At 47.1% G+C, this 21,195-nt stretch overlaps 1 protein-coding gene across 1 annotated transcript; it reads right to left on the bottom strand.

Moving 5' to 3' along the window:
* Nucleotides 1-610: 610 nt before the first annotated feature.
* Nucleotides 611-20,943, bottom strand: LOC115503856 (eukaryotic translation initiation factor 3 subunit C). Its single transcript, XM_030300338.1, has 21 exons — nucleotides 20,878-20,943; nucleotides 20,604-20,742; nucleotides 19,276-19,341; nucleotides 18,984-19,173; nucleotides 18,244-18,369; nucleotides 18,003-18,057; nucleotides 17,766-17,875; nucleotides 17,235-17,362; nucleotides 10,103-10,262; nucleotides 9,876-9,979; nucleotides 9,290-9,431; nucleotides 8,970-9,095; nucleotides 8,743-8,836; nucleotides 7,831-8,021; nucleotides 7,394-7,618; nucleotides 3,563-3,926; nucleotides 1,487-1,646; nucleotides 1,327-1,392; nucleotides 1,150-1,237; nucleotides 871-1,033; nucleotides 611-783 (listed from the first exon to the last, which is right to left on the bottom strand). The coding sequence occupies exons 2-21, from the start codon at nucleotides 20,702-20,704 to the stop codon at nucleotides 701-703; spliced, it is 2,742 nt and encodes a 913-aa protein (XP_030156198.1). The 5' UTR covers nucleotides 20,705-20,742; nucleotides 20,878-20,943; the 3' UTR covers nucleotides 611-700.
* Nucleotides 20,944-21,195: the final 252 nt, after the last annotated feature.

Below are 21,195 nucleotides of genomic sequence, written 5' to 3' on the forward strand. Positions count from 1 at the left end.
TGACTTCGGCTCAGGTCACGGTCTCGCGGTTCGTGGGTTCAAGCCCCGTGTTGGGCTCTGTGCTGACAGCTCAGAGCCTGGAGCCTGCTTCCGATTCTGTGTCTCCCTGTCTCTGCCCCTCCCGCTCGTGCTCTGTCTCTCTCGCTCTCAAAAATAAACAAACGTTATGGGGCGCCTGGGTGGCGTAGTCAGTTAAGCGTCCGACTTCAGCTCAGGTCACGATCTTGCGGTCCGTGAGTTCGAGCCCCGCGTCAGGCTCTGGGCTGATGGCTCAGAGCCTGGAGCCTGCTTCCGATTCTGTGTCTCCTTCTCTCTCTGCCCCTCCCCCCTTCATGCTCTGTCTCTCTCTGTCTCAAAAATAAATAAATGTTAAAAAAAATTTTTTTTAATTAAAAAATAAACAAACATTAAAAAAAAAAGGAACTTCTCACACGTTATTACAACTTTCTGTCAAACGTCAAAGAGCAGCAAGCTCTGAAGTCAGCGACATGCTCAAGTCACCTCTGCGTCCTGAGCCTCGTGCCTATTATGTGGCGGAAGGCGCAGAAATACAATTAGCAAATGAACATGTCCAACCCACCTCTGTGGCGACATGCAGACAACAGGAACCGTAACAACTCGAAACAGAACTTTAATAAGTCAGAGTGTGGTTGAGGACTTCGGGGTTGAATGGGTGAGGCCACAGGAACAGAGGAAGTGATCAGTAGGCTGTCTGAGACTGCTGCTGGCGGTAGCCACCCCGGCGCATGTAGCCCTCGTTTTTGCGGTAGCCGTCCTTCTGGTCTGCAGGACGGGGGAGGAGGTGAATGACAGAGAAGAGGCCGGAAGGGGGCCAGCACCCTGGGAGAGCAGAGAAACAGAACCACCTACCTCGGAAGTAGCCACCGTAGGTCCCCTGCTTGTGGTCAAACACCCGCTCATTATTTTCCACCAGGCTGCCCAGCTTCTCGGCCAGCTGCAGAGCCAGGTTCTGTTGGGCGGTGGGCTCGGTGCGGTGCATCACCACGGTCTGCGTCGGCTGGTCCAGGGAGGCCTGATGCAAGGGAGAGAGAGAACGGACACGACACAGGTCTCCAAGCTGACTGGAGATCTCCACTCCGAACTCCCCATGACTCCACCTGCCTGCCCATTTATCACCCTGGCCCTTACCATCAACTCCTCGTTAATGATCATCTTGCTGATGATGGAGTGCACGGTGGGCAGGTCCAGTTCAAACATGTCAGACAGGGTCTCCATGCTGTGGAGAAGCAAGGCAGGAAGCAGGGAGCAATTAGGAGCTTTGACTACGAAGCTGGGCCCCCTGTACCTCCTCGGGGTCCATCCTACCTGATGGAGTCATAGACACTGCTGTAGGTGAAGAGGTAGGTCCGCAGTGACTCTTCCTGGATCTTCCTGTGGGGAGAAGGGAGAAAGGGGGACCATCTCCACTGAAGGAGACCAACCAGTCTTGTCTTCCCCACCCATCATGGCCTTCCTTTCCGCTCACCTAACCAGCATGGTTCGGACTTTGTCAGCCTCAGGGAAAAGGTCCCACACTTTGCCATTCATCTTTTCATTGATGATGAAACTGTGGCAGGTCTTCCAGTCGCCCATCTTCATAGCTTTGGAGGCAGCCACCACATGTTCCCTCATTGACTCAGGGGGACCTGAAAGGTTGGGAATGAGGCAGGGCTTAGGGAAGCTTGGCAACATAGCTCCTGCCTTGGGCACTATTCAAGGAGGAACACTGGACAAGAGAGCAAACAACCAGGCTGGGACTCTCCCAGCTCCCCATTAAATAGCCGTGTGATGGCAGAAATCACTTAACATCAGAATACGTTTATTTGGACTAAATCAGTTTATGACACGCGTCGGGACTGATGAGCGCCTTGAAAATGTTGGCAAATTGTTGCGCCTATCCTCATGTACATCTTCCCAGGGAAACGTCCCCAGCTTTCATCAGGTTCTTAGGAGGTTTCTTGACCTAAAACAATTTCTAATATCTCAGCTGGAAAAACAGTTACCAAACTTCATTCCTTCTTATACTACCTTCATGATTTTGAACAGATCTGTATATCACGCTGTTCAGCTAATTTTTCCTTAAAGACAAGCCAGGAAGAGAAAACGTGGCAAACAAGAGTCACAGGAATTTCGAGTTGACAGGCAAGTGCAAAAACTCTTAAGACTGGAAATGGATGGTAGGTATGAAGAAACATGAACATGGCAGAACCTGGAACAGACAGCGAGCTCAAAGGTATAACAGATCAGCCCCAAAGAGAAATGTATGAATAAGGCTAAGAGAACACACTTCTGGTCAGCTTCTACCCTGTGACTTTTAAAAGAGGCAAAGTTAGAGGTTCAAAGAGTATTTCTCTACAAAACGAACAGTAGTGCAGAGCGGAGACAGAAACCACCTTTTGGTTTTAGACAGTAATAGAGAGGCAGGGACTGTAGTGAACCAGAGAGCCGTAAGTGATGCTGGAAACAGACTTTCACTATAAATTTTCCAATTAAAAGAAAACAAAGTTTCACTACACAAGGCAGACAAGATTTGTAAAAGGGGCACCAGCAGTTAACACAACCAGTAGAGGACAGAACTGAGGGGATGTGGCTGTGGACAGTAAGCTTGGTCCCTCACCAAGTCCTTCAGGCACCAACCCCACCAGAAGGGCACCATTCCTTTCCCAGTGAAATCACAACCCATTCAACCCCTGGACTGATCGATCAGACCTTCAAGTGATCAAAGGAGCCAATGTTAGATTTTCAAATGCCAAAGGTCTAGTTGGTTGGTAGAAAATAATGTGCACAAAAGGAAAAATGGGAAAAAAAGATCAGAGAGACACATATCAGCTGTGTTAACCTTGGGTAAGTGACTTAACCCCCATGCCTCAAGAAAAAACAAGTTAATAATGGTACCCATATCACACGATTATTACTAACGACAATTAAAGGTATTACTTATAAAACAGTATCGTTATTTGGAAAATACTTAAAACAGTGCCAGGCAGAAAAAAGGTACTATGTAAGTTTGTGTTAAATAAAAAATATCATTGGAGTCAGGTCATGGAGAGTTTAACTTAGTTAAGGAGGCTGGACTTTATTCCACAGACAATGAAGAACTCTGGAAGGTACTGGGGGTGTATAACATCATAAATTTGGTAAAAAGATAATGCTGAGGGGGTGCTTGGGTGGCTCAGATGGTTAAGAGTCCAACTCTTGACCTCAGCTCAGGTCTTGATCTGAGGGTCATGAATTCAAGCCCCACACTGGCTCCACGCTGGGCGTGGAGCCTACTTAAAAAAAAAAAAAAGACAGATAATGCTGGGAAACATCGACTGAAGAGAAGAATGACAGGAAATAAGGAGCTTAATCTGTAAGCTAAGACACCATATCCCACAGCAAGAGACTGCAGAGACTATTGAGTAAAAGGAACACTTCTAGGTTACACGTGGAGAGATCATTCCATCAGACAGAATCATCTCAGGTGAAAGTTATTCCCTTTAGCTTCTCGTAATCCTCTGAATAAAGGGGAAGCAAGGGCCCAATGAGGGCAGTCTGTGGCAATGCAGAGCCCCACACTCACCCAGCAAGGGCTGCCGCTCGCCCACGCGCAGCTGGTGATGGAACTGCTTGCTGATCATGCGCCGGCGGGCATCACTCTCGTGGGCAGCCATGTAAGGGATCTCCAGGAGCATGGCAGACACCAGATACACGCACTCCAGCAGCTCCAGGTTGATGTGCAGGTGGAAGGGCACCTGCCGGCGCCGCTCCACCTTCTCCTGCTCCTGGTTGCGCTCCTGCAGGCTGCGCAGCAGCAGACCCTGGCCCAGAAGCTCCTTGGCCCGGCCGCTTGACTGAATGTCCAGCAGGGCGTTGTGAGCATCCTTGGTCAGGCCTTGGCGGAAAGCACATATGCCCAGCTGCACCATGGTGCGGTTGTACAGGATCTGGGGACAAAGGGCAATGCACTCAGAAGCGACAACCATGAGCAAAGCTGTTCATCCGTTCACGAAATCTACATTGAGCATCCACTGGTGCCGGGCACCGGGCTGTGGGCCGGGACAGGGAGCAAAACATGCAAGTCGCTATCCTTCCACGGAGCTTACATTCTAGGGATAAGGGTATGGAGGACAAAATAACCACAGCATGCAGACAGTGACTCATGCCAAGGAGAAAAATTAAAAGAAGAGAGAGTTAAGAAGGGAGTCTGGGTGGTGGCAGTGCTGGTAGGAACTCACAATTTTTCCATAGGATAACCAGGGAAGGCCTCATTTTGAAGGTAAAGTTTAAATAGAAACCTGATAGAAAAAGTCATGCAGATATCTGGGAGAAGAGTATTCTAGAAAAAAAGGAAAAGTCAATGCAAAGGCTTTATGGAAGAACTGTGCCAGGTGCACTCAAGGAACAAGGAGTGTGATTCAGCCCGAGCCAGTAAAGATGTGAGCATAATTGGATAGGCAAGCACACGGCCCTGGAAGCCACATTAAAGATGTTGAGATGGGAAACCATGGGAAGGTTCTGAGAAAACAAGTGGTATAATCTGACTTATCGAGGTTAACCCTGGCTGCTGTAGGGAAGGGAAGGGAAGTAAGAGCAGAAGCAGACACCAGGAAGATGACAGTGGCTCAGGCCAGGGGGGAGCGATAGAAGTAATGAGTGGTCAGGTATGGACTCTGAACAGGAACGGCTGGGGAATGAGATGTGGCACATGAGAGAAAAATAAGAATTAACGACTCCGAGGCTTCTGGCCTAGGCAACTGAAAATATGGACTTGCCACTAATTAAGATGGGAAGATTTCAGGTGGTGCAGATTTTTGGGGGTGGGGGCAGATAAACTCTTTATTATAACAACAGAAGTATACAGGTCAGTATCAGTCATGAACACAGATGCAAAGAGCCTGAAAAAATATTAGCAAACAAAATGCAGCAATAGATGAATGACATATCATGATCAACGGGGATGTATCTCTGGAATGAAAAGCTGATACAAAAATCTAAAACCATGGTTACTCATCCCATGAATACAATAAAGGAGAAATCATTGCATCATTTCAGCAGATGAAGAAAAAGCTCTGGACAAAATTCAACATCTATTTAGGACAAAAATTCTTGGTCAGCTAGAATCAGAAAAGAACTTCCTCAATCTGAGAAAATGTACCTACAAAAATGTTACTGCTAAAATCACACTCAGTGGTAAAATGCTGACTGCTCCCCTAAGGCTGGGGGCAAGACAAGGTGCTTGCTCTCAGTACTTCTACTCAGCACTAAGTACTGGAAATTTGAGTTACCACAACATGGCAAGAAATAAAAAAGGCAAGTCCTACTAAAGACTGACATAGTAATAAAACTGACTACATGTACATGACATGACTGCTTTAGCAGAAAATCTTAAGGATTATCTATTGAATGCTAAACCAAATAAGTGAATTTAGCCCAACAGATGCATTCAAGGCCAAAATACAAAAATGAATCTTTTTTTTTTATATACAAGTAGTTAATTAGCAATTAGAAACTGAGATAAAAAACAAGTCCATTTACACAGCATTGAAACTCATAACATTCAAGAATAATTTCTTAGAAGATGTGTAATGCATCTACAGTGAAATCCACAGAACGCTGCAGAAACAAATAAAACAAAAAGATAAAGTGTTTAGATCCAAAGGTTCAATGTTGTTAAGATGTCAGTCCTCTCAAAATTCATTTACAGATTCCATAAAATTCCAGCAGGCATTTTTGTGGAAATTGACAAGAGAATTTGAAGATTTATGTGGAAATGCAAAGGTCACAGAATACTCAAAGCATCTTAAAAAAGAACAAAGTGGGAAGACTCCTACTACCTGACTTGGGAGACTTACTCTACGGACAGAGGAATCAAGACAGTGTGGGACTTGCCTAAGGACAGAGATGAATGAAGGAAACAAAACAAAAACATACTAACTTCATACCATATATCAAAATCATAGATCTAAACGTGAAAGCTAAGACTTTTAAGAACTTAAAAAAAAAAGTATCTTCATGAACTGCAAAGATTTCATTAGATAGGATCCCGAAAGTAGTAAGCATTAAAAAAACCCTGATAAATTAGACTACACCACAAGACATGGTGTTAAAAATGAACAGGCAGACCACAGACAGGAACAAAATATTTGGAAAACATTTATATGACAAAGGACTGGTATCCAATAATAAAAAAATGGAACAATCCAATCTTCAAAATGGAGGATAGGGGAGGGGTGACCAGACATTTCACAAAAGAAGAGACATGAAGAGGGGCACCAGGGTGGCTCAGTCGGTTAAGCGTCCGACTTTGGCTCAGGTCATGATCTCATGGTTTGAACTGACTCCTGCTTTGGGTTCTGTGCTGTCAGAGCAGAGCCTACTTTGGATCCTCTGTCTCCCTCTCTCTCTGTCCCCAACCCCTTCTTGCATGCGCGCGTGCACACTCTCTCTCAAACATAAACAAAAGTTAAAAAAAAAAAAAAAAGACAAAGAACCAATAAACATGAAAAAGTACTCAACTTCAGGTTATGAGGGAGATACAATTCAGTGCCATAATGAGATACTACCACATAACGACCAACGTGGCTTATATTAAGACTGAAAATGCCAAATATCGTCAAGGACTATAATATCCACACATTACGGCAGGAGTGTAAAGTGGCGTCGGCACTTTTGGGTTTCTAATGACTGGACACACACCTAAACTAGCACCCGGCAATTCTACTCTTAACCATTTACCCAGGAGAAAACATACAACCACACAAAGGCTTATAAATGCTCATGACAGCTTCTTTATAACAGCCCCATACTGGAAACAGACGAGGCATCTACCAAGAAGAAAACACATCAAGAACTTGTGATAAATTCATACACTGGAATAAAAGAGAACAAATGGAAGCGCTGTTTAAAAACCGCCACCGCTCGGGTTCACCATGGATTCACCACGTCAATACTGCTTCACTGTTTCAAATACGCACTTACAGGATCTGCACCTAGATGAAACCGCACTCCTACGTGAAAACGTCCCCCACTACTGCCACACGCGTAGAGGTCCTAACACATCACCCTGCATCTGGGTCCCTTCTCTCCTTAGTTTAACAACTTGCTACTGTTCTCCTCCTATTAAAATAAGAGCTCTCCTAATGCTCTGAACCAGACACGCAGTAGGGATGAAAAATGTTAGCTGAACCCAAAGCTCCATCCTAGAGGACTCCAGTGGTGTCAGAACAGGAAATAATATGCTAATGTGCAGGGGGATCAGAGAATGCTGGCATCTGGGAAGAACCAAGCGCCCGCTCACGTCTTCACCAGCCAGAGAGGTGACTAACCTGGCCGAGCCATTCTGCCTCCAGACAGGGGCCTGGCCTGGTCTTCCCTTTGCCACCGGGGCCAGAGCGCCTCTTTCCCATCCTACCTGTACTGGCGGGTCCGCATGCTGAATGTTGTCCTGTAGGTGGCTCATGAGCATGAGGTCGCGGGCCTGGTACCAGCGGGAGTGCAGAGCGTGGTGGTAGATATGGCAGAGGATGGCGCACGTGCGGATACGGTCTGTGCGGTCCTTGGCATAGATGTACTTGCACAGCCTCTCCATCAGCACAGCGGAGTCCTCGCCCTCGTTTTCTGCCTGGTCTTGCTCAGACTGGGGGGAGGGGTGGGATGTCGTTGAAAGAAAAGTACCGTAGAGACAATGGCTCAGGCCTCCGCGATCAAAGGTGAGACGCCGTGCAGCCTCCGTCTAGTCCCTCCAAGTCTCCCTCCCTGCTCCACCCCAGAGAATTCCCAGGGAACAGATCTGCCAGGAAGTCCTGACAGGCACTTCCCTCCCGCTGTGACTTGGCTGCTAAGACTCACCTTCGAGGAGCCCTCAGGGGGGGTAAGCTGCCGCTGATGGGCCTTGTAGTCAAACTTGTAGTAGGTGTGGAGGATGCGCCTCAGATAGATGCGACAGATCTCCTCAGTGGTGCCCTTCTCCTCCAGGTAGCGCTGCACGCGCTCAATGATGGCACACACCTGCGCCTCATCCTTCAGGTGCTCCACGTACTCTGGAAAGGAGGACGTCCCTCATCTCAGCCAGGCACCCGCCTTTCCTAATCGTGTGTCCCCGACCAACCCAGTTAGCTCTATGTGGTTTCTGCGCCCATCAGCAAAGTCTCCTCACAGTGCCCTGAAAACACCATCCCTTCTCTGGACACACCGAAGTCGCTTTCCATTCCCGTCGGGTGTGCTCTTCCGATGAACCTCTCCCCATGCCGACGGCCCCTGCTTTCTGTCGCCTTCTCCAGCCGTGATCTAGAACTGTCTCATTTATTTACTTACTGAAATGGCTTTCTCCTTTCTCCAGCACCAAAACGTAAGCTCCACGCGCCTGAAAGGCCTCCGGATGACTTGTTCATCACTACACGCCTGACCCAGGGGACATGTGGCACACTCCAATTTCACGGAGTAAGTGTCCTGTATTTCCCCCAACCCAAATGCCTTTGGATCCAAGCTAAGCAAAGTGAACTGAGGCAAGACCCCAAGGATTTTCAAAGTGTAGTCCCCAGACAGCAGCATCACCTGGGAACATGTAAGAAATGCAAAATTTGGAGCCCCTTCCCCAGATCTACTGAATCAGAAGTGATGGGGGTGGGGCCTAGCATCTTCCCAGGTCGTGTGTGTGAATGCTGGGCTAAGTAAGGGCTGGCTCCCCAGACACTCTGCTAATATAATCCTTTATTCCCTACACCTTTCCTCTAACTGATGCCCACGCTTGCCCAGGCTCACCTTGGGAGTGAGGATCAGTATTTTGCATTATTTTGGTAAATTCTTCATCCATTCGTTCCACCAGGGTTAGGATACAGCCACGGACACGCAGTGGCTGAAAAGGAGGTAGGGGAGGAGCAAATAAATTAGCCCAGATCTCAGTGCCAGACTTCAACCCTCCTGTCTCCACTGAGCCTTCCCAAGGAAAAAACATACACCTCCAATTAGCCTCCAATTTCTCTCTTTACCTGGTCAACATTGTGCAGGTTCTCACTCTCTTCCAGAATGTTCTCTCCAACAAAGATGTTGGGGTTTGCAAACAGGATGTCCATGAGCTCATTGATGCAGTCTAGGCACTTCTGCCACATCTCAGGCTGCAAGAGATCAGACGGCAGTCAGAGGTGTGAAGGTGGAAGAAACGGAGGCCTCCCAAGAGCTCCTTCACCAGGAATCCACGGGGCCTTCAACTACCAAGACTGCTTCCACAGCCCTTGAGTTTTAAGACACTAGGCACCCCACACCCCCAAGCCACCAGCTCAGCTCTGTGATGGTTCTTCATTGCCCTCACCTTCATGTACGTGGCCAGGTTTGGGTTGTAGTCATAGAGAGAGGCGATGATATTGAACTTGATCTTGACTATGACACCCTCTCCCAGGTTGTTTTCAGATGCAATCTGAACGAGCAGCTGTAGCAGCTCAATCTGGGCTGCACTGGAGGGGAGCACAGGTGGGTGAGGCATCGGAGACAAATCAAAACCCTCCTCCTGTCACGCAATGTGCCCTCTGCCAACAAGCAAGGCAGTGTCATTCCCACTAACCCCCTAACCTCACCACCCGCGTCCTTGCTTCTCCTTTATAAATTCCAAACAGAAGCAGCAATAACACTAACAATCCGCCATCCTCTTTAGGCACCAAATAACTAAAGAGAGCATCATTTCCGTTTTACAGATGAGCAAACAATCCCAAAAGGTTAAGTGACTGGTTTAAGATCAAAGAGAGAGTCAATAGCAGAAAATGGACCAGTAAGTTCCACGTATACCATTCCTTCAACTATAGCCACATATAGATCTTCCCAAAACAGCACTCTTTCCCCACTGATCTCTACCTGTGTCTTAAAGAAAAAGAGCATTCCCAGTCCAGGCCCGTGAATCTTACCGATCAGTTCCCTTCTTGCCTCGTGCCTGTAGGATCTCATTCAGTTTCTTGATGACAACAGCATGGGTGATCTCAGTTCCCTTGGCAAACATTTTTGGTTTCTCCTAGGCAACACATGTCCCATCATTCTCGCCCTAACTTTTCTCCCAAGCCCTGAGTGGGGCGGGGAGACAGCTGTATGCTCTACCAAACCATTTCCCAATTCATCTTGATACCACCGTCCTCACCTTAACAAGGGGCACACCCCCCCGGACCCTTTCCCACTCTCCGCCGTCATTGTCCTCCTCCTCCTCATCCAGGCGCTTAGATTTCCTATCGTGCTTCTTCTTGGCTTTGTCCTCTCGTTTCTTCTCGGCCGCCTTCTTGTCCTCCTCGGTGGTAGGGGCCCTGCCAGGAGACATGGGAGAAGGTGAAAGATCAGTCCCAGTCCACCTCTGAGGCTGCTTCTTCCCATGAACTTCCCCTTTCCCTCCATCCAGCCCTGGGTTCAAGTTACAATCTGTGAGAATGAGCTTGAGTTAACCATAACCAAAGCAAGGACTATCAAGCTTGTGAACTTGACAGGCCACTTACCAAGGTCTGTCACCATATCACGCCCACTAAGAAACTCTTATGGCGGAAACAGTGTGGCCTGGTCTAATGAGGTAGAGGGGCCCACTCAGCCGTGGGAGACACAAAAGCAGCCTGCCATGTTGTCCCATAGCTAACCTCTCAGGTTTTCCAGAAAAACCTATATTGATAAGCTATGTGGCTGTCTTTTAATACTAGTTGCTCTATCCAGACTGATCTTTTCACCAGCCACCAACTAATCAGTTTGAACTTAGTGTAAAAAAACTGCTGTTCCTAGATTGTCTGCTCCCTGCTTATAACAATTAACCTAAGTTCTGAATTTAAAAAACAATAGTGTAAGACAAGAAAATTCTCCCACAAAAGTGAAAAAGATCAGTGGCTACCCCAAAGTGGTCTTAAGCCACTTGGTGTCTGAAACCATCTCCAGGCTTTAATACTTATCTAATGAAATACAAACCCCAAATCAGAGAAAAGTTATCACAAACTTTACATAGATACTAACAAAAAAATCTTTCCAGTCTCAAAAGACAAATTATCGACAGAGAGGGCACACAAGCAGGGGAGAGGACCAGAAGGAGAGAGAGAATCTTAAGCAGGCTCCACGCGAATACAGGGCTTGATCCTACAACCCTAGGACCGTGACCTGCGCTGAAATTAACAGTCGGATTTTCAACCAACTGAGCCATCCAGGCACCCCACCAACTGCCATTTAGACATCTAAAAATAAATTTTGGGGCACATGGGTGGCTTAGTTGATTGAGTGTCCAACTTCAGCTCAGGTCATGATCTCGAGGTTCGTGAGTTTCATCTCTGTATCAGGCTTGCTGGTGTCAGTGCAGAGCCTGCTTGGGATCCTCTGTCTCCCTCTCTCTGCCCCTCCCCCACTTGCCCTCTCTCAAAAATAAACATTAAAAAAAATTAATAAAAAATAAAAATAAATTTCATTTGAATTGTTTAAAAGGTCTGAATATATTTTAGGAATAGTTTATACACCTGCCAGCTGGATTAAACTTTTCCCCTTGCCAAAGGACGTACGCCAGAACTCTTAACAACAGCTTGTTCGTTTTCTCTCCATGCTACTGCCATACTGATGATAAAAGCTCACTTTATAGGTCAAATACTTTGCAAACATGCAAAGTATGTTCATTAAACTCAAATCTCTTGGTCATATCAACTCTAAAGCTCTGAGAAGATCAAAAACCTAATGCTATTTAAAAACCAATGCAGGGGCGCCTGGGTGGCGCAGTCGGTTAAGCGTCCGACTTCAGCCAGGTCACGATCTCGCGGTCCGTGAGTTCGAGCCCCGCATCAGGCTCTGGGCTGATGGCTCGGAGCCTGGAGCCTGTTTCCGATTCTGTGTCTCCCTCTCTCTCTGCCCCTCCCCCGTTCATGCTCTGTCTCTCTCTGTCCCAAAAGTAAATAAAAACGTTGAAAAAAAAAAATTTAAAAAAAAAAAAAATAAAAACCAATGCAGCTTAAACTTCCAAAGACCTTCATCTTTCTCAGCCTAAAGTTTTACTCCTAACCCTGAGGGTGTTGGGATTTATACTTCAAAAACACAACGAACTCTTACCCTATGAAAGAAAAAATTTCTTTTTTAAGATTTTATTTTTAAGTAATCTCTATACCCAACATGGGGCTCGAACTCACAACCCTGAGGTCAACAGTGGCACACTCCGATTGAGCCAACCAGGCACCCCTTCTCACCCTACGAAATTCTAACTGAAAGACTAAAACTTGGCTTGACCTCTCTATGACAGATAACACTTTGGTATATTCACATGTTGTTAGAAATTACCAGAAAACTAATGCTTATGCTCTCAGTTATACATCCAACAGAGACAAGCTACTGTTGCAAAAGAGCATCACCAAATAAACTTCTACTTAAACACACGGCCAAGAGACTAAAGATGTGTTTGTTTTAATGTTTATTATTTTTGAGAAAGAGAGAGAGAGGATCTGAAGCAGACTCTGTCCTGAGAGCAGAAAGCCTGATGCGGGGCTTGAACTCACAAACCACGAGATCATGACCTGAGCCAAAGTCGGACACTTAACTGACTGAGCCACCCAGGTGCCCCAAAACTAAAGATATGTTAATCTTTTTTGCCTTTTTTCTCCGCTGCTAACCTTTTGACAATTAAGTATTATCTAAATTTCAAAAAAATCTTGATAGCTCACTGTTGGAAGGTCATCAAAAGGATAAGACTGCCAGTTAACCCTTGAGCTGGACACAGGCAACAGGAGGCTCCTTACCCTCTCCCCTGTCCTTGCAACGTACATTCTGCCCACCATTCCCACTTTGGGGGCCGTTTCCAGAATGCAACCTTGTGAGTGATGTGTTAAGACCATCTGGTCTGTATATGTGACACTATCACGTTAAGACCTCTATCTATACTTTTATGATTCAGGTGGGCGGGTGCGGAGATAACACTAGTCTCGTAGCCTCCCAAGAGAAGTCTTGTATATGAGTCCCTTTGCTTATTAAACCTGCCACATACCAACCTGGAATCATCTGCCTTTTTCCTTGGTCTTTCCCTGTCCTCCATGTACAGAGACTGGTTTCAGATTTCACCCTCAGAACTCCCAAGGTTGTTGTGAACCAATACATCTAACATGGCAGGTAGTCAATAAATATTTGTGGAATGAATGGAAAAAAAAAGTCTAACTTGGCAATTTATCAGAAGGGATTTAAGACATTAGATTTCATTACTCTGTACTTAAGAATTCCTACCCCAATTATAAATTCAGAAACATTACTGTATAATCTGTCATTTACCTCCAATGTGGTCCATACAGCAAATTAAATACACATTTTAGCCCCAACCTCATATTAATTTCCTTAGCTAAGAATTAATTAACCCTAAATAAATACCATAATAAAGTCAAGACTATAATAAAAACGTGCAATGAATAACATCTTATTGTACCTGGACAAATACGCTGAAAAATAAATCAATTAAGAGAAAAGCGAGGGCACCTGGTTGGCTCAGTTGGTTGAGTGCCCAACTTTGGCTCAGGTCATGATCGCTCAGGTCATGATCTCACAGTTTGTGGGTTTGAGACCCACATCAGGCTCTGTGCTGACAGCTCAGAGCCTGGAGCCTGCTTTGGATTCTGTGTCTCTGTCTGTGATTCTCTGTCTCTCTGCCCCTCCCCCACTCGTGCTCGGTCTGTCTGAAAGAAAGAAAGAAAGAAAGAAAGAAAGAAAGAAAGAAAGAGGAAGGAAGGAAGGAAGGAAGGAAGGAAGGAAGGAAGGAAAAAGCCACTTGTGGGGCGCCTGGGTGATTCAGTCGGTTCAGCGTCCAACTCTTGATTTTAGCTCAGGTCATGATCCCAGGATTAAGCGATCGAGTCCTGCATCCAGCCCCATGCTAAGCATGGAGCCTGCTTGGGATTCATTCTTTCTCTCTCTCTCCCCACTCCTTCCCCGTCTCACGTGCTCTCAGAAAATAAATAATAGAAAAAGAAAAGAAGCCACATGAGGAAAAAAGAAAAAAGGTATTTGATTTTAAAAGTTCACTATACTGGGGGACACCTGGATGGCTCAGTTAGTTAAACATCTGACTCTTGGTATCAGCTCAGGTCATGACCTTGTGGTTGTAAGATCAAGCCCCGCATGGGCTCCACACTAAGTGTGGAGTCTGCTTGGGATTCTCTCTCCCCCTGCCCCACTCACACATGCAAGAGTGTACATGCTCTCTTAAAATAAATATTAAAAACAAAATGTTCACTAAACTGGGGTGCCTGGGTAGCTCAGTCCATTAAGCGTCATTTTGGCTCAGGTCATGATCTCATGACTCATGGGTTTGAGCTCCATGTCAGGCTTGGTGCTGAAAGTGCAGAGTCTGCTTGAATTCTCTCTCTCCCCGCCCCCCCCGCTCTCTCAAACTTAAAAAAAAAATTCAGAGCTGCTTCTTTATAAAACATAGACTCTTGTGTTTCTTATAATATCTTTGATTGTCCTCATATTTTCTGCCCAAAGCCACTACCTAATATCCAGGTGCCTTAATGTCGCTAGACATTAAGAGACAACGTCTCATGAAAAAGAGACAAACTCTTGAGATTAAATCCATTCCTTTATATGCTTGTTTTAATCAGAGAAACGAAAGCTGACGGGTAACTGGGTGGCTCAGTCGGTTAAGCGTCCAACTCCTGATTTCGGCTCAGGTGAGGCTCTCTCAGTTGTGACACAGAGCCCCAAGTGAGCTGGAGCACTGAGCATGAAGCCTGCTCTCCCTTTCTCTCTGTCCCTCCCCCTCTTTCACACACTCATGCTCTTTCTTTCAAAATAAATAAATTTAAGACATTGAAAAAAAAAAACAAAGCTGAGAGATTCTGAGGAAAAGGGTATATAGACTGGCTTACTATGGAGATGGTGAAAAAGGATCCTGCAAACATTATGGAAAAACTATCATGCTTCTAGAAAACCCATTAACAACTGACACTAATGCTGGCTGGCTTAGTTAATGAGAAAATACATGCAATCAGAATTCACTGTTCCATATCATCTGTGGTTTTTGTCTTTCTCCTTGTTCCTTTTTCTTACTTAGATCTTTTTCTTTTTCTTGGTTGGAAGTCAATCTTAAAAACTGGACTTGTGTGGGGTGCCTGGGTGGCTCAGTTGGTTGAGTGTCCGACTTTGGCTTAGGTCACGATCTCAGTTTGTGGGTTCGAGCCCTGCATCGGGTTCTGTGCTGACAGCTCAGAGTCTGGAGCCTGTTTCGGATTCTGTGTCTCTCTCTCTCTCTCTGCCCCTCCTATGCTCGTGCTCTCTCTCTCTCTCTCTCTCTCTCAAAAACAAAAATAAACGTTAAAAATGGAAAAAAAGACTTTTTTAATTGGTCTTGTGATACAAGCAAAACAGTGTCTCTGGATTATTCTTTGACATTATGAAGTCAAACTCAATGTCAAAGACCTCTGAGGATCCTATAGTTAACGCGACCTCTGTCAAGTGGAATTTTAACTAAATCTAATTTTAGGTGTTTTTTGGGCTAGGTATACAAAATAAAATTTCATGTTTAAAAAAATATGCATCAAGGGTAATCTCCAAAAGAATAGGATGTAACTCCCAAGCCAGTAGAGAAACTGAGAAGAAAAAAGACAATCTAGAAATGGGTTAAAAAGTAGGAAAAAAGTGAGAAGTAAAAGAATGAATTTAATCTCAAAATAATTATTCTGAGTGAAAGAAGCCAAATCCCTCCCAATCAAGTAACATACTGTGATTCCATTTATGTAAAAGTCTAGAAAACGCGAACTTTTCTAGGGATAGAAAGCAAATCAGTGGTTGCCCAGGGAAAGGGAGGGGGGCTGGTTGCCAGAAAGATGACGGCATGATTGGAGTTTTGGAATGTTCAGCCCCACCATGACCACTAAGATGGGAAGAAGGGCTGGAGAGACTGACGTCAATGACTTAATCCATCATGCTAAGGTAATGAAACCTCCCCCAAAATCCCTAAATGATGAAGTCTAGAAAGCTCCCTGGTTGGTGAATGTATCAAGGTACCAGGAACGAGGGGCACCCAGAGGGAACGGGAGCTCTGTGCCTGCTCTCCCATACTCTGCCCTACGCATCTCTTCCAACCGGCTGTTCCTGAGTTGTCCCCTCTAAAATAAATGGGCAATAGCAGGTAAAGTGCTTTCCCAAGTTCTTTGGACTGTTCTGGCAAATTCTCAACTGAGGAGGGGGTTGTGGAAACTCTGAATTTACAGCTGGTTGGTCAGAAGTCCAGGAGCCAAGCTTGGACTTGTCACTGGTGTCTGAGATGGGGGCAGTCTTGTGAGGTCTGCAGTTAACTCTGGGTAGTTTCAGAACTGAACTGCATGTTGAACACCACGCTGGTGTCCAGACAGTTGGACAAAGTGGAAGGTGTGAAGAAAAAAAAAACCCACACGTATGGTGTCAGAAGTGTTGTGCGTAAACGCGTATCAGACACACATGCTCACTGGACTTGATCGGTCAAGGGGAGCACAGAATAAAAAATGCTTCCCAGACTAGCCTGTGCCTGGTCCTCTATAGTGTCAGGGAACTCACTACCTCCTAAAGCAACACAACCCTAACTTCTGAAAGCAGAGCAAATCCTAAGAACAGCAACAGTTCCTATAGGAAAGCAACACTGTTACCAGTGAGCTCCACACTGGACCCCTGCCAGGTGCACAGGGGCAGCTCTTCACCTTGACCTTAGAGGAAGAAACAGAAGCCTATGGAGGTTCAGTGACGTAGCAAAGTTGACAGCTACCACAGGACTAAGGGCTGGAACCAGAATCCAAACCAGACTCCTTCCCCATTCCAAGACGGTCCCGGCCAAGTTCAGGAAGACTTGCTGCGGTCTCTGTTTTACACACTACGACGTTCTCAGGGAGAGGGGTCAGAGTGGCAGTGCCGTGTGCTGGCCCCGGGCTCAGCCACTTCCCTATGTCATCGTTCTTAGCTACCCTTGGAGGCAGGGTCAAGTAACCCTCATTTTAGATGAGAGAACCTGGAAAGGTTAAGGAGCTTGTCCAGTATCGCAGGCATGGCTAGTTGGTGCCAGAAAGAGATTCACACTCAGTCCACACGCGGGGAGTCACGTCCCGGTTAAATATTTGCCTCCGGGGCTTTCAAATCCCATCCTCAAACTCGTGAGACACATCAGCTTTGTGCCCTTAGCCACCCAACATACTTGATCCCGAGGTCCCCCCGCTGGCCTGAACAACCCGCAAGGATTCTGTGGAAAAAGCAACAGCCTTCAAGATGACGCCAGGCTTTCCCACCCTCCCCACTGTCGCCTGAAGCACCACTACTTTTCTTACTTCTTAAGGAATCTTGAGGCCAGCACGGTCTGTTTTCCTTCTTCCTCTTCTGAGTCTGAGTCAGAAGATGTGGAACCCGTGTCCCAATCTTCATCATCCTCTGAATCTTCCGAGTCCTCATCTTCATCCTTAGAGAAACAAGAGAATCGGCAGGAAGAAGATGAGGAGGCCGACTGGCCGACCCGCTCTGCCAGCTGACACACGTTCCAGAGTCTCTCAGGAGCAGAACACGAGTGGTCATTTGTGAATCAGCAATTTAGGAGCTGGACTGGACCGCCAAGGCCCAGAGCGAAGGGCTGGCTTGCTCCAGGGACACACAGCTCCCCAGGGGCAGAGCTGGGCCCCGAATCTATTCTGTTCTCTCTGTCCCAGGTCGCTCAGTGCTCTAATCCAAGGGGAAGCCTGTTCCCAAACCGGACTCTACTAACCCCACCCCTCCCAGCCCTAGGGTTCTGGGAGTCTTCTCCCCAAAAACCCAAGAACGGTCCACAGGAGGCAAATCACCCTTCGTAGTCTCACCCTGGCTCTTACCTCCATTTTTTTGAGGAACTTGCGACTGTCTCCAGAAGGGGCTTCTGGTTTCTTCTTCAGGAAAGCTGCAGCGCTGACTCCATCCTCATCCTCATCCTCATCCGAAGAGGCTGGTGGCAGAGGAGCCAGGAGACAGCCGATGGTCAAGAGCAAAGCTGAGGGCAGCGAAGAAGCCAGGCCGAGGGAAGCCCTAGCTCTGGGCCTCTAACCGCCTGCAGTAAGGGGGTCCCCTCTCACCTTCTGAATCCTCCTCATTCTTCTCCGCATCTTCATCTGCAGACTGTTCAGGGTTCTTGACAAAGGGAAACGAGAGGATAATTCACGAGGCCTGCCAAGCACCACCCCGGCCTACCCCCTCACCCCAGAGAGTCGTGACCTGATTCCTTCTCTAGTCACACCTTCCGTTTGCAAACGCTTTTGTCTCACTCGTGGAGTCACCGTCCCCACAGGGCAGAAGGTCTGCCTCCAGCATCCCTACCTGCTTATAATTTGTAATATGGGACTCAAAATCTCGGTTGTATTTTCGGATCTTCTGACGCAGGGTGCTCAGGGCCTTGGCGTTGTTCTTGTTCATCTTCTTCTTCCCTTCCTTATCTTCCCACAGCTAAAGGAAAGAAGAGGGCAGAAAGGGGGAAGAGGGGGCTGTGACTAAGCGGTATCTTCTTAAACTCCAGGCTTCAGCACACCACTATGAGTTTTGCTATCCGTACACCGTCTGTACTGCTTACCAACCATATTTGTTATTTTTTTTTTTTTAACGTTTATTTATTTTTGGGACAGAGAGAGACAGAGCATGAACGGGGGAGGGGCAGAGAGAGAGGGAGACACAGAATCGGAAACAGGCTCCAGGCTCCGAGCCATCAGCCCAGAGCCCGACGCGGGGCTCGAACTCACGGACCGCGAGATCGTGACCTGGCTGAAGTCGGACGCTTAACCGACCGCGCCACCCAGGCGCCCCAATTTTTTTAAAACAGATTCTTTGCGTATTACCACCAAAAGAAGAGAAGCCACAAATAAACAACATAAAAACAAATACGATTAAGATGCTTGGCCGTAAAAGGTCCCTCTCCTCGCTTCATCACCCCGTTTCTTATGTTCTAGGAAGTACCGTACACACAGCAAACAACCAAGAGGCGACAGGATCCCTGGAAGTGGGTTAGGAGCAGGTCCTAGGACCACGATACCCTCTGGATCCACCCTTACCCACAGGAATCACACCTCATTAAGATAGTCCTCCAGGTCAGCCAGGATGCGGATGTAGAACCGGGGGACACCTTCCTTGTCCACGATGCTCTTAGCCTTCCCATATGCTTTCCCCAGGAGCTCAAACTCTTCCAGGCACTTGGTAACATCCCGGATCTTCATGGCATTACGGATGGTTCGGATGAGGTTGGTCAGCTCCTCAAACCTAGATCGGGAGCCCAAAATCGCACTGGACATGCCCACCAACACCAGAAAAGCCACCACTGCTGCAGAGACTCCCCAGCACCCGGCCTCCCCCTGGCCTCACCTTTTGTCCTTGGCGCTTCGGACAACTCTCTTGGTATCTTCTTCATCCTCGCTGAGCAACAATGGCCTGTTTGAAACAACAGAGATCACTAACTTCCCTTCCTGGCTCCAGTCTTTTCAAGTGATCTCCAGTTCCCTTCTCAGACGGGACACAAAAAATGGAATTATTCGAGCCATCATACCACACTCATCCTTGACTCTTCCTCTTCAAAACTTGATCATATAAAACTCCGTTATTGAAGCCTACTTCAAGAATGCCCTTTTGTCACTGTTGCACCTACAAAAATGACCATCCCCATCCTCTCAAAAATAAAGGTGCTTATTCACAGGGTCAGAAAACTTATTACATGAAGACACAACTAACTAAGCACACACACACACACACAAAGGTACCACAACTAGAATGAAAGGAAATGGCTTTAAGAAGGTGGTATTTGAATTAGATCACAGAAAGCAATGTTTCCCAGAGTGTGAGAGGCCAACGGCAAGGTTAAACATTTAACATCTCCATTACCAGCGCTTTTCTTTAATAAGACCACGGACAGCATTCAGCTGGCAACACACTTCCATTCTTTTCCTTCCATTTTATTAACCTTTCCAATTATTTTCTATGTTAGAAGTCATATTGGTTTTCCGATTGCGGCAATAATATAAAATCACATGCAGGTAGGTACACATGGGTACGTGTATGTGTTTTCAAACTGCACAGGGATATAAAAATCGTGAAGGTGACACGTGTGGGAAGGAAGTTGGAGAAACAACGTTCCACTGTTGCAAAAGACGCAAAGAATTTTAATTCGCAGAGATAGGGAAAGGGTATTTAAGAGAACACCCCCCCCCCGAAAAAAAAGGAAAATAATAGATCTTTAAATAGATGTTTATGAACCAGCCCACAACGCCAGGTGGCTGGGCTTCAGAGCCACATCAAGCAGCTCTGAAATACCAAACGAGCATTCTGGATTTCTTTTTGCGAACAGGGTTTTTTAGCGGTCAGAATAACTACGACTTTTGTTGGAGTCCCATGCCGAGCAGAGGAGAGGTGGTACAGAAGCTGTGGACATATAAGCCAGTTAGGAAGCTGATGCAACAGACCCAGCCAGTGGGAAACCTCTGACTCTGTCTTTTGTACCCGGCGGGTGGTACACAATTCACAGCACCCCGAAGCATGAAGGCTGTCCCGCCAACACTACTGCTCTGGTTCCTCGAACTCTCGAGAACTCGCTCTCGCTCCCACCTCCCCTCCCCACCTCTCCCACATACCCGGCCGTGCGGAGCCTGCCGAACGCCGCACGCCCCGACTGGTCACCCCCGCGCAGTCCCCCCACTCACTGTTTGCCGTAGTTGCCCCCGACGGGTTTGGTGACGAGCTCCTCCCCTGACAGGGAGGACTCGGACTCGCTGTCCGAACCGGTGGTGAAAAACCGCGACATGGCGACGGGCTGAGAGGCTGCGGCGGGCGCAGCGGAACCTGTGGGAAAAGCCGGAGTCACAGGCCACAAAAAAGGACTGGGGTCGTCACCTCTCGACCCCCACCTCTCACTGTCCCCGGAAGTACCCCGACCCGCGACCCCTCCTCAAAGAACAAGGCCCAAGAAAAACACACCGTCGCAACTCGGGAGTCACACGGCGTAGTCGGCACAGCGGAAACGGAAAGAGAGGGAAGGCGGGACGCTACGTCACTTCCCGGAGATGCTGCTGAACTACACCGGCGACTACAATTCCCAGTGGTCTTCGCGCCACTCAGGGGCGGAGACCGGCCTGACGTCACCTTGGCAGGCAAGGCGGTTCCTCAAGAGTCTCAACAGCATACTGCGCGATGTCGTCACGTTTTGTTACTCAGATACATCCTCACCCACCTCCTGCGGAATCATAATTTCAGGGCCGGGAGTTTACTTTTTTAAAGTGCCCACGTAATACTGAT

This window comes from Lynx canadensis, chromosome E3 (assembly GCF_007474595.2).
Source record: "Lynx canadensis isolate LIC74 chromosome E3, mLynCan4.pri.v2, whole genome shotgun sequence".
NCBI lineage: Eukaryota > Metazoa > Chordata > Mammalia > Carnivora > Felidae > Lynx > Lynx canadensis.

Excerpts from the sequence above, each read along its gene's own strand:
- LOC115503856 (XM_030300338.1), bottom strand. The coding sequence starts at position 20,704 with ATGTCGCGGTTTTTCACCACCGGTTCGGACAGCGAGTCCGAGTCCTCC. Across the intron at positions 19,342-20,603 it reads GGGGGCAACTACGGCAAACA|GCCATTGTTGCTCAGCGAGG; the intron begins GTGAGTGGGGGG and ends TGTTTCAAACAG. Across the intron at positions 19,174-19,275 it reads CGAAGCGCCAAGGACAAAAG|GTTTGAGGAGCTGACCAACC; the intron begins GTGAGGCCAGGG and ends CTCCCGATCTAG.